This window comes from Microchirus variegatus (genome assembly GCF_963457635.1).
Source record: "Microchirus variegatus genome assembly, chromosome: 9".
Classification (NCBI taxonomy): domain Eukaryota; kingdom Metazoa; phylum Chordata; class Actinopteri; order Pleuronectiformes; family Soleidae; genus Microchirus; species Microchirus variegatus.
The window spans coordinates 839,833-852,500 of record NC_139810.1 but is presented as its reverse complement, the minus strand read 5'-3'; the positions used below and the strand labels follow the sequence as shown (position 1 = coordinate 852,500).

Sequence of the window (12,668 nt, the reverse complement as noted above, 5' to 3'; positions counted from 1 at the left end):
AGGTCTTCATCAGGTCATCGTCAGGTCTCAGGTCTTGGTCAGGTCCTCATCAGGTCATCGTCAGGTCTCAGGTCTTGGTCAGGTCTTCATCAGGTCATCGTCAGGTCTCAGGTCTTGGTCAGGTCCTCATCAGGTCATCGTCAGGTCTCAGGTCTTGGTCAGGTCTTCATCAGGTCATCGTCAGGTCTCAGGTCATTAGCAGGTCTTCATCAGGTCTTCGTCAGGTCATTGTCAGGTCTCAGGTCTTGGTCAGGTCTTCATCAGGCAATCGTCAGGTCTTCATCAGGTCATTGTCAGGTCTCAGGTCATCAGCAGGTCATCGTCAGGTCTCAGGTCTTTGTCAGGTCTTCATCAGGTCATTGTCAGGTCTCAGGTCATCAGCAGGTCATCGTCAGGTCTCAGGTCTTTGTCAGGTCTTCATCAGGTCATTGTCAGGTCTCAGGTCATCGTCAGGTCTTCTTCAGTCATTCAGTTTAATCTCAGTCATACATCTTAAACAAACTCCTAAGTTCACACTTGTTAACTGAAACTGCAACTGACAGGAAACATGTCACACGTTTCTTAGAAGTAAGTGATCAGGCTCCTCGCCCTCTTACCACAAACCGTCTCTCTTAACAAAGTCATTTCCTGACTTCCTGTTCACCCACAATTTCCTGTAAGAACTTGTAAAACCGCTGCAGGTTTCAGTCCAACAAAATCCATTCTCAGGTCGAGTTGAGTCTGTTGCGTCCTCGTTGCCACGGTGACACGGTGTAGTAATCACCGCGGCTTTCATTTGGTTAGAGAGTAAATCTGCGTGTTTCTGGTCACAGACGTTCAAATTAGATGTTGATGGATCTTCTCTGTTGTTGTTGTTGTGTGTGTGTGTGTGTGTGTGTGTGTGTGTGTGTGTGTGTGTGTGTGTGTGTGTGTGTGTGTGTGTGTGTGTGTGTGTGTGTGTGTGTGTGTGTGTGTGTGTGTGTGTACATGGCATCCATCATACTGTAGATCTGCGACTGTGTTCTCTCTGTGGTGTAAAGGTCGTCTCCAGGATCGATGAACCTTAAATCTATTTCCCTCGGCTGTGATTTTATCCTCGTGGTGATCTCGCCGTGTCCCAGAATCCCCCTCTTCCTCTTCCTCTTCCTCTTCCTCTTCCTCTTCCTCTTCCTCTTCCTCTTCCCCCTCGCTGAGATAACGGTGTATTCCTTCCTGCACATTAGCATCATAATGGCGGCATTAGCGCTGTAGGAAATGGCCTCACATTCGGTTTAACTGAGATGGGATTTTCTCTTACGTTTCCACAGTACTTAGCCTTTTCACAGACCCACGCTGCGTTGCACTCACTCACACGACGACACCACGGGGAGTTTTGCAGCGTCTTCTCGATGCTCCTGCGTCTGTTTCACCAAGCGAACGCTGTGTGTAGCTGCCGCACTTTACTCTGAAGCTGAAGGAAAAACGCTGAGCTGATGCTGGATGTGACACAGATTTGCAGACGCAGATTTGCGTCGACCTCTGATTCTTCAGACCTGAGATCTGAAGGAACGACTGGTTCACGTTGCATTTCTCGTGATGTTTTTCCGAGCTAGCATGACAGTTTCTCCAGCTGTGCTTTCTGCTCTTGTTCTTGTTCCCTTTGATTTCACTTGATTTGTGAAACTTTCACAATATTATGAGCCGTAGATGTTGAGATAGATGTTTTTTTTTTTTTTTTGCAATCTCGTCTTTGAATCTAGTGGTAAGCCACGCCCCTTCCTCACTTTAGGAGGAGTCAAATCCATTGGTGGATGCTCCTAGCTTAGCTTAGCTGAGCTGACTGCCAGTGATTTGATTTAGTTCTGGTACGACAAAACCTGCTTACAGAGAAGCACAGGTCAAGTGGTGACTTTGGACTTGGCTGCATCTTCTTTTACTTTTGTTCTTTCAAAATCTAAATAAACTTAAGTAGACCTCACTAGAGACAGAGAAACGATGCAACACAACTTTTGTGTACGTCCAACATGGCGGCCACCGAAGAGCGTTTGTCTTTCAAATACAGATTTAAGTCAAGTTTAAGAAACTTTCTCCACAAAGACGCCATCATTAGATATTATGTCGCGGTCCTGAGACGTTTTGACACATTCTCTGTTGCTCTGTGTACGTCATCTGGACGATGGACGGTTGGTTGTGAGTTTATCCAAAACAGAGACATGTTCAACTACGTCTGTCGATGGTCACGCCCTCTTGAAAGTAGGAAGTGACGACGCTTGACTCGATCTGAAACGTTCCCTCAGATCCCAGTTTTCACAGCCGTCGCTGAAGGTTCTCAGGTCATGTTTAACAGCTGTATAAACTGCTAAAGATTTCATTCCCTCACCTGTTTCCATTTTACCGACTAATCGTGGGAACCTTCCAGAACAGAGTTACTTACATACGTTACTTTTCAGACAACATTTAGAAGTGTTTCCGGTGTGACACGTTCTATTTTCTGTTTATATCTTGGACGTTCACTCGATGATCTACAGTTTAAAAAAAAAAAGAAAAACCTTGGATTAAGTCGGTTTATCGTCACTCTTGCCGCAATGGGAGTTTGTGTTCAGTATAGAGCTGTGACGATACACAAACTCACGATTCCATTTGTATCACGATTTTTGACCCACAATTCGATACATTCCAAACATTTACTTATAAAACAACTTAATGTAACATTTAATACCAATTTTTTTGGAACACTGTGAACAGATTTGAACATAAATAAATAAATAACCAAAGATTTCTCTCTTTTCTGTAACAAAATAATACTCTTGAAAAATACAAAGTGAATGATCAATCAGACCGGGATTTGTCCCCAAAGCATGCTGGGAAGTGTAGTTCTTCATGAGAAATAACTTGTTTTGATGAACAGCAAAGGTAAGACAACATTTCCGCTTGTATTTCTTGAAAGTCAGTTGTTGTTTTGCTCTTATTTTGGGCCTGGATCCGTGAATCTTGTTCGTAGAGTGATGAAAATCTGTGAATTCTCCGCTGTTTACGTAATCACGCTGACGCTCCGGTGCCGCTTTTAAACATGTTTGATCCATGTGTGTTTTAACTGTGTTTGGTGAACATAAGAATGGTTTATATGAGCTTTTAGCCGAGTTTCTGACCTTTCTGTGGGTATGCAGCATGTCTGTGTTTGTTCAAGTTAGACGTGGTTTTATGACGCTTTTGTCGCTGCGTCTGACGCTGCCCTTGGTGAAGAAGAGATTAACGCGATTAAAAAAACACAAATCGTTAATGACGCCATTCTGTTTTCTCACGCCACGACACAGGTTCGTGGCTCTGAGTATCGCGATTTCGATTTTCGATACGCGTATCGTTACAGCCCTAGTTCAGTCTGCATGTCTGAAAAAAAACCTCTCTCTCTCTTGCAATCCCCTCTCTGTCCACCAGGCTACTTCACGCAGATTTCCACGCTGGCCGACGTTCAGGAGAACGTGATGGAGTATCTTCACGTGCTGAGTCGTCCCAAAGTCATCGACCGGGAGCACGACACGGTGTGGACCGAGGCCTACGTCGACAACACCGTGAGTCACCGTCGTCTCCGCCTCCTCCGATCGCACCTGTCCCGCAGTGCATTGTGGGTCGATGAGTAAATCAAAAGTAAACGTGCGTTGAGTTTCATGAGAATTTCAGCGTTGAATCCAGTGGCAGGAGGTTGAAGTGGATTAAGAAGTCAGCGTCGTGTTTACAGCGAGCGTCTCTGACTGTGAACGCGTGAAAGGGTTTGTTTGTTTGTTTGTAGCAGATGGAAACATTAAGTCAATGAGTCTCGTGTGTGTGTTTGGGAGCTTTAGTAGAACATTGGTGAACACACACACACACACACACACACACACACACACACACACACACATTCTTGTACTTGCTGCATACTGAGGACTGGGTCGCTGACAAAGTGAGGACCAGCATTTCCACTTTATAAATCAACACAATTACAAATATCTACTTCATGAATGACATCTATAAAGAACTACTGGTTGCAGTACCATAAAATGTCTGCAGGTGGAGCCCCAGAGCAAAAAGGGCTGGAAAACTTTTTTTAGATTTTTTTTTTTTTGGTCCAAAATTTGACAAAAAAGTCATACTACATACTATGTTGTCCAAAATTTAAAAAAAAAAATTGACCCAAAAATGTTGGTCCAAAATTTGACAAAAAAGTCATATTATACTATGTTGTCTATTTTGACAAATTGAGTATAGGAAGTGATTTCAATGAAAACAAAGTGAGGACCGGCCAAAATGTCCTCACTCCGTAATAATGACCTCACCTTGTTGGGTAAAAACAATCATGTGCCCTCAAATGCCGCAAGTACAAGAACTCACACACACACACACACACACACACACAGACATGAACAACTCAGTGAGTTAGAACATGTTGGAGGTGAATTTGATTGAATTCTATGATGATTTTTGTAAGATAATAGTAGTTGTGACATTTCTGTTTTGTTTCACCTGCTCAGAAAACTCTTTAATATCAGCAATATTAATATAGATTTAATCAGAATTTACTTCACAGACAAATGACAACAATTACCACATTAGCATCTTTACAAAACTGGGGTAAAAGTGGTTATTATCAGGGTTCCCACGGGTCCTTGAAATCTTCGAATGTGAAAATGCAAAAAACTAAAATTCAAGTTGCCTTGAAAGTCTTTGAAAAATCATCCCCTAAACAGACCTGGGTCCTTGAAAGTGCTTGAATGTCGTTCATAAAGAAGTGAAGTTGATATTGAGCTAAATGTCTCCCTCGTTTGTTACGACGCCACCTACTGTTTGACGGCCTGCGTTGCTTGACGTACGTAGACGAGGCCTACGCAGGACAAACGTGGAGACATCATCACTAGGACGGTGTTGTGGACACTGTCCACTGTCTCTCTGTCTCTCTGTCGTTGACGTGAGATTCCAGAACAATGAGCGAGTAAAGTTAAGAAAGAGAGAGAAAATGACCACGTGATGTCTGGGAAATGAAAATTCACCAAAGACAAAAGACAAACACTGACTTTGACCCTGAGGACGATCACTCGTAACTAAGCGTATTTTTGTCATCGTCTGATTTTTGATTCTTCTTCTTCTTGAAAGAAAGAATGATTTGTGTATTTATCTGAATGTTTTAAATCCGCTCGCTCAGCTCTGATGACGCTCGTGTTTATTGACTCTACAGTAGATTATAAATGTCTTGGTGGTCGATCGTCACTCGTCACAGACTGTGAAAACTTCAGCACGTGGAACTCAAATCCTTTTCATCATCGCTCTTTTCTTTGACCTTCATTTCCCTTCATCACAGTCCAAGTGCATGCACTCAGCAGTGATTAGGGCTGCAACCATTATTCGATTAATCCATGATTAATTATTTGGATAATTAAAAAAAAAAAAGGATGGATCTTAAATGTGTATATATACTGGTTTCTTTGCTCCATAAAACAGAGAAATCATTAAAAAAGCGAATCATGTTGGTTTGAAAACATCGTCGTTTACGGAGTTTGACAAAAACTGAACCAAACAACTCGTCAATTAATAAAGAAAATAATCTGCAGATTAATGGAAACATTGAATGGGCTTTTGTTCTATTAAGTAGGCGTTTATTAATGCAGTTAAAGTATACGCTGATGACATTATTATATATGTATATATAGATATATCATTTTATATATATCTATATATACACAGAAATATATATGTATGTATATGTATGTATGTATATATATGTGTATATATGTAAATGTATATATATGTACATGTATATATATATGTACATGTATATGTATATATATGCACATGTATATGTACATGTTTATGTGTATATATATGTATATGTATATGTGTATATATGTGTGTATGTGTGTATATATGTATTTATATGTGTGTACGTGTGTATATATGTATATGTATATATATATGTATATGTATGTATATGTATATGTATGTATATGTATATATATGTATATGTATATATATGTATATGTATATATATGTATGTATATATATATGTATATATATATGTATGTATATATATATGTATGTATATATGTATGTATATGTATATATGTATGTATATGTATATATGTATGTATATGTATATATGTATGTATATATATATATGTATATATATGTATATGTATATATGTATATATATATGTATATGTATATATATGTATATATATATGTATATGTATATGTGTATATGTATATATGTACATATATACATATATACAAATATACATATATATATGTATATATATATAGAGAGAGAGATGTATATTATTTTGTATATATATACATATAAAATAATGTCATCAGCGTATACTGTAACTCTATGGAGCAGCTGGAGAGACTATATTTTCTGCCTTCTTTGCTCCATAAAACAAAGAAATCCTTACAAAGTGAATCATATATTTGGTTTGAGAACATCACCATGTCCATGTTTGACAAACGCGAATCAATATGTTCCCACGTTTTCTGACGTTTTTTCCAGACCAAACCATTCATGGATTATGAGAATAACGGTGCGTTGATGTGGATGCATCAGTGAGAAACTCCACTGAAGGAGAAACTTTGTGACTCTTCACGACACAAAAGTACTGACTCTGTCTCTCCTCCCATCTTTTCCTCTCTCCTCCTCCTCCTCCTCCTCCTCCTCCTCCTCCTCCTCCTCCTCCACTAATCTGCTCTCTTTAGCTCCCCCAAGCACAACAGGTAAAACTAAACTCACATCAAACCCTGGCTTCTTCAGGCCGTCGCTGTGTTTTCACCCTGGTGTGCATTTGTTTTTCTGCATGTGCATTTTGGCCTCTGGTGTGATGTGGTGATGTCATGTGATATGAGCTTTCAAGGCCTTTGAGTTTGGTGAGCGACGACGGCGTCTTCCTGTTTTCGACGGTGTCGTCGTTGCACTTTGTCGCTCGTCAGCCGCCTGGTTTCAAACAGTCAGTGGTGTGTGATATCGACAACGACGACTTCTCCTTATTTGAAGCTGCGGTCGAACGAAACGAGAGGAGATTTTTTATCCGGAAGTCAAGTGTCAGAGAGGGCGTGAAATAACCAGGATACGTTTTAGAAGAAGAAGCAGTCGTTGATAACGTGTCAAGACATTTTATTCTCTGCGTCTCGCACACGTTTGTGTCTAAAAAGAGTCTTTGAAACCATTAAAAACAGCGTCCGCGTCATCATCAGACGACTGTTTTAACTTAAGTTACCATTTTTTAAACCCAAACATTTACTAAATTAGTCTTTTTGTCCAAGACTGGGACAAATATATAGAATATTTATTATTATTATTAGGCCCGAGCACGAATGTGCCAGGGCCACCAGCTCCTGGCCCAAACCTATTGTTCCTGTTATTATTATTTAGGGCCCTAACCCGTGCCTAGCCCCAGGGCTCGACAGCGCCCCCAGAAGTCAGGTTAGGATGAGACCAAAGTAGTCCGATCTGGACGAAATTTGTTGAGCGCGTTAGGCATAGTCCAAATTTTCTTCAGGATTTTTTTTTGGGAGGTGTTGACGCGAGATAAAGCGGTCAAATTAGCATAAAATGCAAATGTTTTCATTTTTTTCTTTTGTGTCTCAATCACATATAGTTGTCCCAATCTGAACCAAACTTGGAACAGTTGCTGCTCTTGTGATTCCAAACAAATTTCTAATGTACTTCCATTAGCTCCGCCCACCCAGAAGTCGGCCATTTTTGAGAATTGACTGGTTGTCAAGCTGCTGTGCTCCCCGAATTGCCCGGAGCTAGCGGTCCTAGTTATTATTATTATATTTATCCTTTGCCATTTCAAAAAAGTTTCCCGTAAAGACGCCGTCGTTTCAGCAAAAATCATCTCCTTCCACACGGAACGACTGTAGTTTATATGCCAGTCCTGTAGGTGGCACTGTAACGCCGGTTCATAACCTTCCATGTGGACTTTTCCGTCTCTGCTCGCCGTGTTTATCCTGCTGAATCTCGCGGCCTTCTGAGATTTTCCAACTCTGGTGGGCGTTTTTATGTCCCCTAAAACCCCGTCTCCGTGCAGATCCTCCTCTGTGGCGCCCCCTAGAGAAGGAGAAGAAGAAAAGTCTTTTTGTTTGGATCAGAAATTAGAAAAGTTTACTAGAAATAAAAGTAAGGCGCAACGTCATGTTTACGTGCCGCAACACCGGAGTCCAGGCACCGTTTACCAGTTAGCTCCGTTAGCTGCATTAGCTCCTTTTAGCACTGTTAGCGTTAGCCTACAGTGGAACTGGAGTGGTCTGTTTATTAAAGGAAAAGAGCAGCGCTACAAATAACCAGTGTACCTGTGTGCTGCGTATGCGTGTCTCTGTTTTTAAAGTTTAGCGTTACCATTATCAGCATAATGGTTACCCTCAAAGGGCCAAGATGTAACTGTCATACAGAATAAATGTAACTAAATGTAACCTAATATAATGTAAACTAAAGGTAACTACTCTGTAACATATTGCTAATAACTTTCTGTATTTATTACTTATTCAATTTCACTCGTCGCGTGATGCATATACAATGATACACTGCGATCTAGTGGTGGTGCCGTCACTTTGCGGTTAACGCAATCGCCGTGCATTGTGGGAAATGTAGTTTATGGTCAACGTATGCCTTAAAGCAGCATAGACCTATTTTAACACGGATTTTTAAAACCAATTAATCACTCGCGGGCCACAGAAAATGACGTGGCGGGGCCACATCTGGGCCTCGGGCCTTAAGTTTGACGCATGCATTGGCGTTGACACCATTAAACGCTGACGCCGCGCTAACGTTTGACTGCGCTAGTTTTGTTTGATGAAGACGTGATGTTTAACTCGCTGACCTCTGACCTCTGACCGAGTCTGGAGATGAAGAGATTTGTGCGTATCACACACCTCTAACCTCTATGAGGCGCTGTTGTTGTTGGACTTCACTCACCCGTTGATAGACTTTCTTTGTGCTGCCTGTGCTTTGTCACTGTGTGTGTGTGTGTGTGTGTGTGTGTGTGTGTGTGTGTGTGTGTGTGTGTGTGTTCTTGTACTTGTGTCATACTGAGGACCAGTGAGGGTTTTTAACCAACAAAGTGAGGTCATTTTTACGGAGTGAGGACATTTTGGCTGGTCCTCACTTTGATTTTATTGAAATCACTTCCTTAGGTTGTAAACATGCTATACTCAATTTGAAAAAAATCACATTTTGGTCGACATAGTATAGTATGATGTTTTTGTAAAATTTTGGACCAAAAATTTAAAAAAATCGAAAAAGTTTTCCTTCCCTTTTTGCTCTGGGGCTCCACCTGCAGACATGTTATGGTACTGCACCCAGTAGTTCTTTATAGATGTCATTCATGAAGTAGATATTTGTAATTGTGTTGATTTATTAAGTGGAAATGCTGGTCCTCACTTTGTCAGCAACCCAGTCCTCAGTATGCAGCAAGTACAAGAATGTGTGTGTGTGTGTGTGTGTGTGTGTGTGTGTGTGTGTGTGTGTGTGTGTGTGTGTGTGTGTGTGTGTGTGTGTGTGTGTGTGTGTGTGTGTGTGTGTGTGTGTGTGTGTGTGTGTGTGTGTGTGATGTAGTTCAGTGTGTGTGGGCCGAGATACGCCGAGATTATCTGAGATTAGCTGCTCTGCCCTCAGAGTCGTGGCATTAATGACGTGGTTCTTCTGCAGTGAAACGGGGACAGAAATCACACTGAGACGCAAGAATGAAGCAAACGAGCTCCGTTTACTCTTTAGTATTCGTATAAGTATTATTCACTTGTTCATATGCGTCATAACTGTTAATAACCGTGTTCCTCTGATTCTCCTCCTCACCTCCACCATCATCCATCATCCTCTGGCTCATTTGGCTTCGTTTCCCTCTGTTAGATGAGCTGACACTGGAGGGAGAGGAGGAGGGAGAGGAGGAGGATGAGGAGGAGGAGGAGGAGGAGGAGGAGGAGGAGGAGGAAGGGGGAGTATTTTTGAGGACAAGTGTAAGATGTTAAGAAAAAAAGCTCCTGAGCTAAAGCTCTGGTTCTGGTTGAAGAAACCAGAAAACAAAAAGGTCCAGACTGTCGTCTTCTTAACGTTCAGTATTTGATGTCGTAGATAATCCCAGAACATCCGTGCACAGATGCAGAGGCGACTCTAGAGTCTTTAGGGGCCAAGATTCCCAGGGGGCCCTTCCTTCAAACCAGTGTTCATCTCCGTTATGTTATAAATAATCTGACACCAACGAAAAAATGTATGAAATAACATGGAAAAACCTTGTAATTAAAAAGTATGTGAAAATATAAATGGAAAAAACAATAAAATAATGTAAATAGCTTTTAAAAAACTATATAAACTTAGTAAAAAAAGTGTAAAGAACCCACATTATGAAACAATATAAATGTATAGAATAATAAAATACTGTAAATAACTGAAAAATCGTGTATAAACTGAGTAAAAAAAAAGATATGCATTACACTGTAAATAATCCTGTGCTCACTGCACATTTCACTAAAAACAGCCCTCAGGCGCCAAGTGTCGGGGGCCCCCTATGGGCTCGGGGGCCCCAAGCAGTCGCCTGCCCTGCCTGTTCACAAGCTGCACCTCTGCACAGATGACCACACGGTGGAGCAGTGGTTACCACTGTTGCCTTGCAGCAAAGTGAGGGGTCCTCTCTGCATGGAGTTTGCGTGTTTTCCCAGTGTGAATGCGAGTGTGAACGGTCCTGTGATGGACCGGGAACCAGCGCCTCCTGCAGGCTTTAACGAACACAAGCACCGACGTGAAGCTCAGTCTCTTTGGCAGCGTCCATATTATTCGTCGAGATCTAATTTCCCTCAAAACCGATCAAACTTGACAGAACTTTGACCAAAGCCAAGCAAAACGAGCACGGAATGGACCATTCCAAGCACCGTTCCAGGCCTTTCAACTGTCCATTTAAACCAATACATGTATTTTTTAAGCTGAGTCCGTCTGGATTTTTGCGATTTACTTCGTTTTTCCGCCTCTAATCCCAAAGACAAGAATTGTGGAAGATCCAGAAACATTTTCACTTTTAAATGTCGGGTTTTGATCCGGTTTAAACACAATCATTAGAATCTTTTCTAACATGACAGAGTTTTTCCATTCTTCGATGCTCAGCGCGAGGAAGGACTCGCGTTCTCTTTTGCTCAGACAGAAGCAGCGGAGCACAGATGATGCAGATTTAGCTCAGGTTAGCCCTGCCCTTGCTTTAAAGGTGGAAGGTTTTGTACGATGAGTCAAATCTGACTTTGAAGAGCCGCCCGCTGGGACTCGGGGGCAGGACGTTGGTTCAGGGTTGAAGGATTCTGTTCTCTCCTGGGTTCAGGATAATGAAGCACAGGTTTAAAGGACAGTCGTCCCCCGGGTGGACGCGAGTCAGGGTCAGCGGTAATGATGTGATGTTGCCTTTGAATCCAGCAGAAGCTGGTGTTTGTCCTCGTACTTCACTCTGACATCGTCGTCGTCATCATCATCATCATCATCCGTCTTCTGTGAAGTCTTGACTTTCAGACTTTTGTTTTTTTATGATCTGAAAAATGAGTGACGTTGGACTCTGGACAGTTCGGTCCTGGAGTCATGATGTCCTGCACACTGCTGTGGGAGAGGGAATGCTAATGCTAACGTAGCTGTTTCACTTATATTTTTGCAAACATTGAATATGCGCTAACCCACCATGACGTTATAAAACGAGAAATAACCATAATATTGAGTTATTTATTATCTTGTTGTTGTATTGATTTGATTTGACGACGACAATGATAGCTGTGGTGGGTTTTAGCATTATAGCTACGCGGTAACATCACAATACAATACTGATACTGTGTGTACAATGTATTAGATTAGACCGAAAAAGACAAAAGAGTAAAAACTGCAACTTTAAGTTGCAGGTCGTTCCACACTGGCTTTAATCTGCAAATCCTAACCCTGTCAACATTTTAATGTACACACACACACACACACACAGTGTGAGAACAATATTGTTATTGTTTTTTTAAAGTGGTTTGGTGAACAGGAAGTCACATTTGGAATGAGCCGTGTTGGCGATGCTACGATGCTAAGATGCTACAAAAGTGCGGCAAATTCTAGAGTTTAATGTTTTCTCGCTAGAAAACAACAACTGTTTTAACTTCACTATAGAAACTAACCATTTCGAATAGAGTGCCCCCTGTTGGTCACAGGAAACAGTCTTTTACTCTTTCGTGCACTGGGTGAAACCCCAAGAATTGCGATTATATATCATGACTTTTGTTGAAATGGTGTTACCGTGGCAACGATGCAAATTCAGAATCCTGCCAGAAAACTGGACTGTGCAAGTCCATGGCAAAACGCCTCCACAGCGCCCCCTAGAACATTTTAAACCAACGGCCCCTGCAGCTGTAGTGGATCAGGATGAGATTCTCTTGGACCCGTGACCTTAAACCCAGAGGAAGTGGGACACGTCGGCGTGACGACCTGATTCATTGAATCACAGCTGCAGGGAGACGCAGTGAAATATGTGTGGTGTTTGTTTTAAGAGCAGTGATTTACGACCTGATCGCAGAACAGTTTCCCTTCGTCTCCTCCGATCGATCAGCGTTGTCCAGCAGCTCGTCCTCGCGGCGTTTCCCGGGTCGTTATCACTCGCCGTCTGAGCTCCGGTCACAGATCCAGTTTGTCCCGGTTATCTGAGGGAGACGGAACGGATGTCATTACCTGTTCTCAGTGCGGGGAA

The 12,668-nt window shown here is 41.8% G+C and overlaps 2 protein-coding genes across 2 annotated transcripts in view; one reads left to right on the top strand and one right to left on the bottom strand.

The window, feature by feature from the left end:
* cacna2d3a (calcium channel, voltage-dependent, alpha 2/delta subunit 3a) overlaps positions 1-12,668 on the top strand; it is a gene marked incomplete at both ends in the record, with an annotated part of 143,308 nt that overhangs the window by 67,385 nt on the left and 63,255 nt on the right. Inside the window, 2 exons of the mRNA XM_083894955.1 lie at positions 3,394-3,527; positions 6,682-6,699. Coding sequence (XP_083751081.1) covers positions 3,394-3,527; positions 6,682-6,699 — 152 coding nt within the window. The remainder of the gene's footprint in view (positions 1-3,393; positions 3,528-6,681; positions 6,700-12,668) is intronic.
* The window catches only part of lrtm1 (leucine rich repeats and transmembrane domains 1), a 72,431-nt gene that overhangs the window by 24,158 nt on the left and 35,605 nt on the right, over positions 1-12,668 (bottom strand). The gene's annotated exons all lie outside the window — the stretch shown is intronic.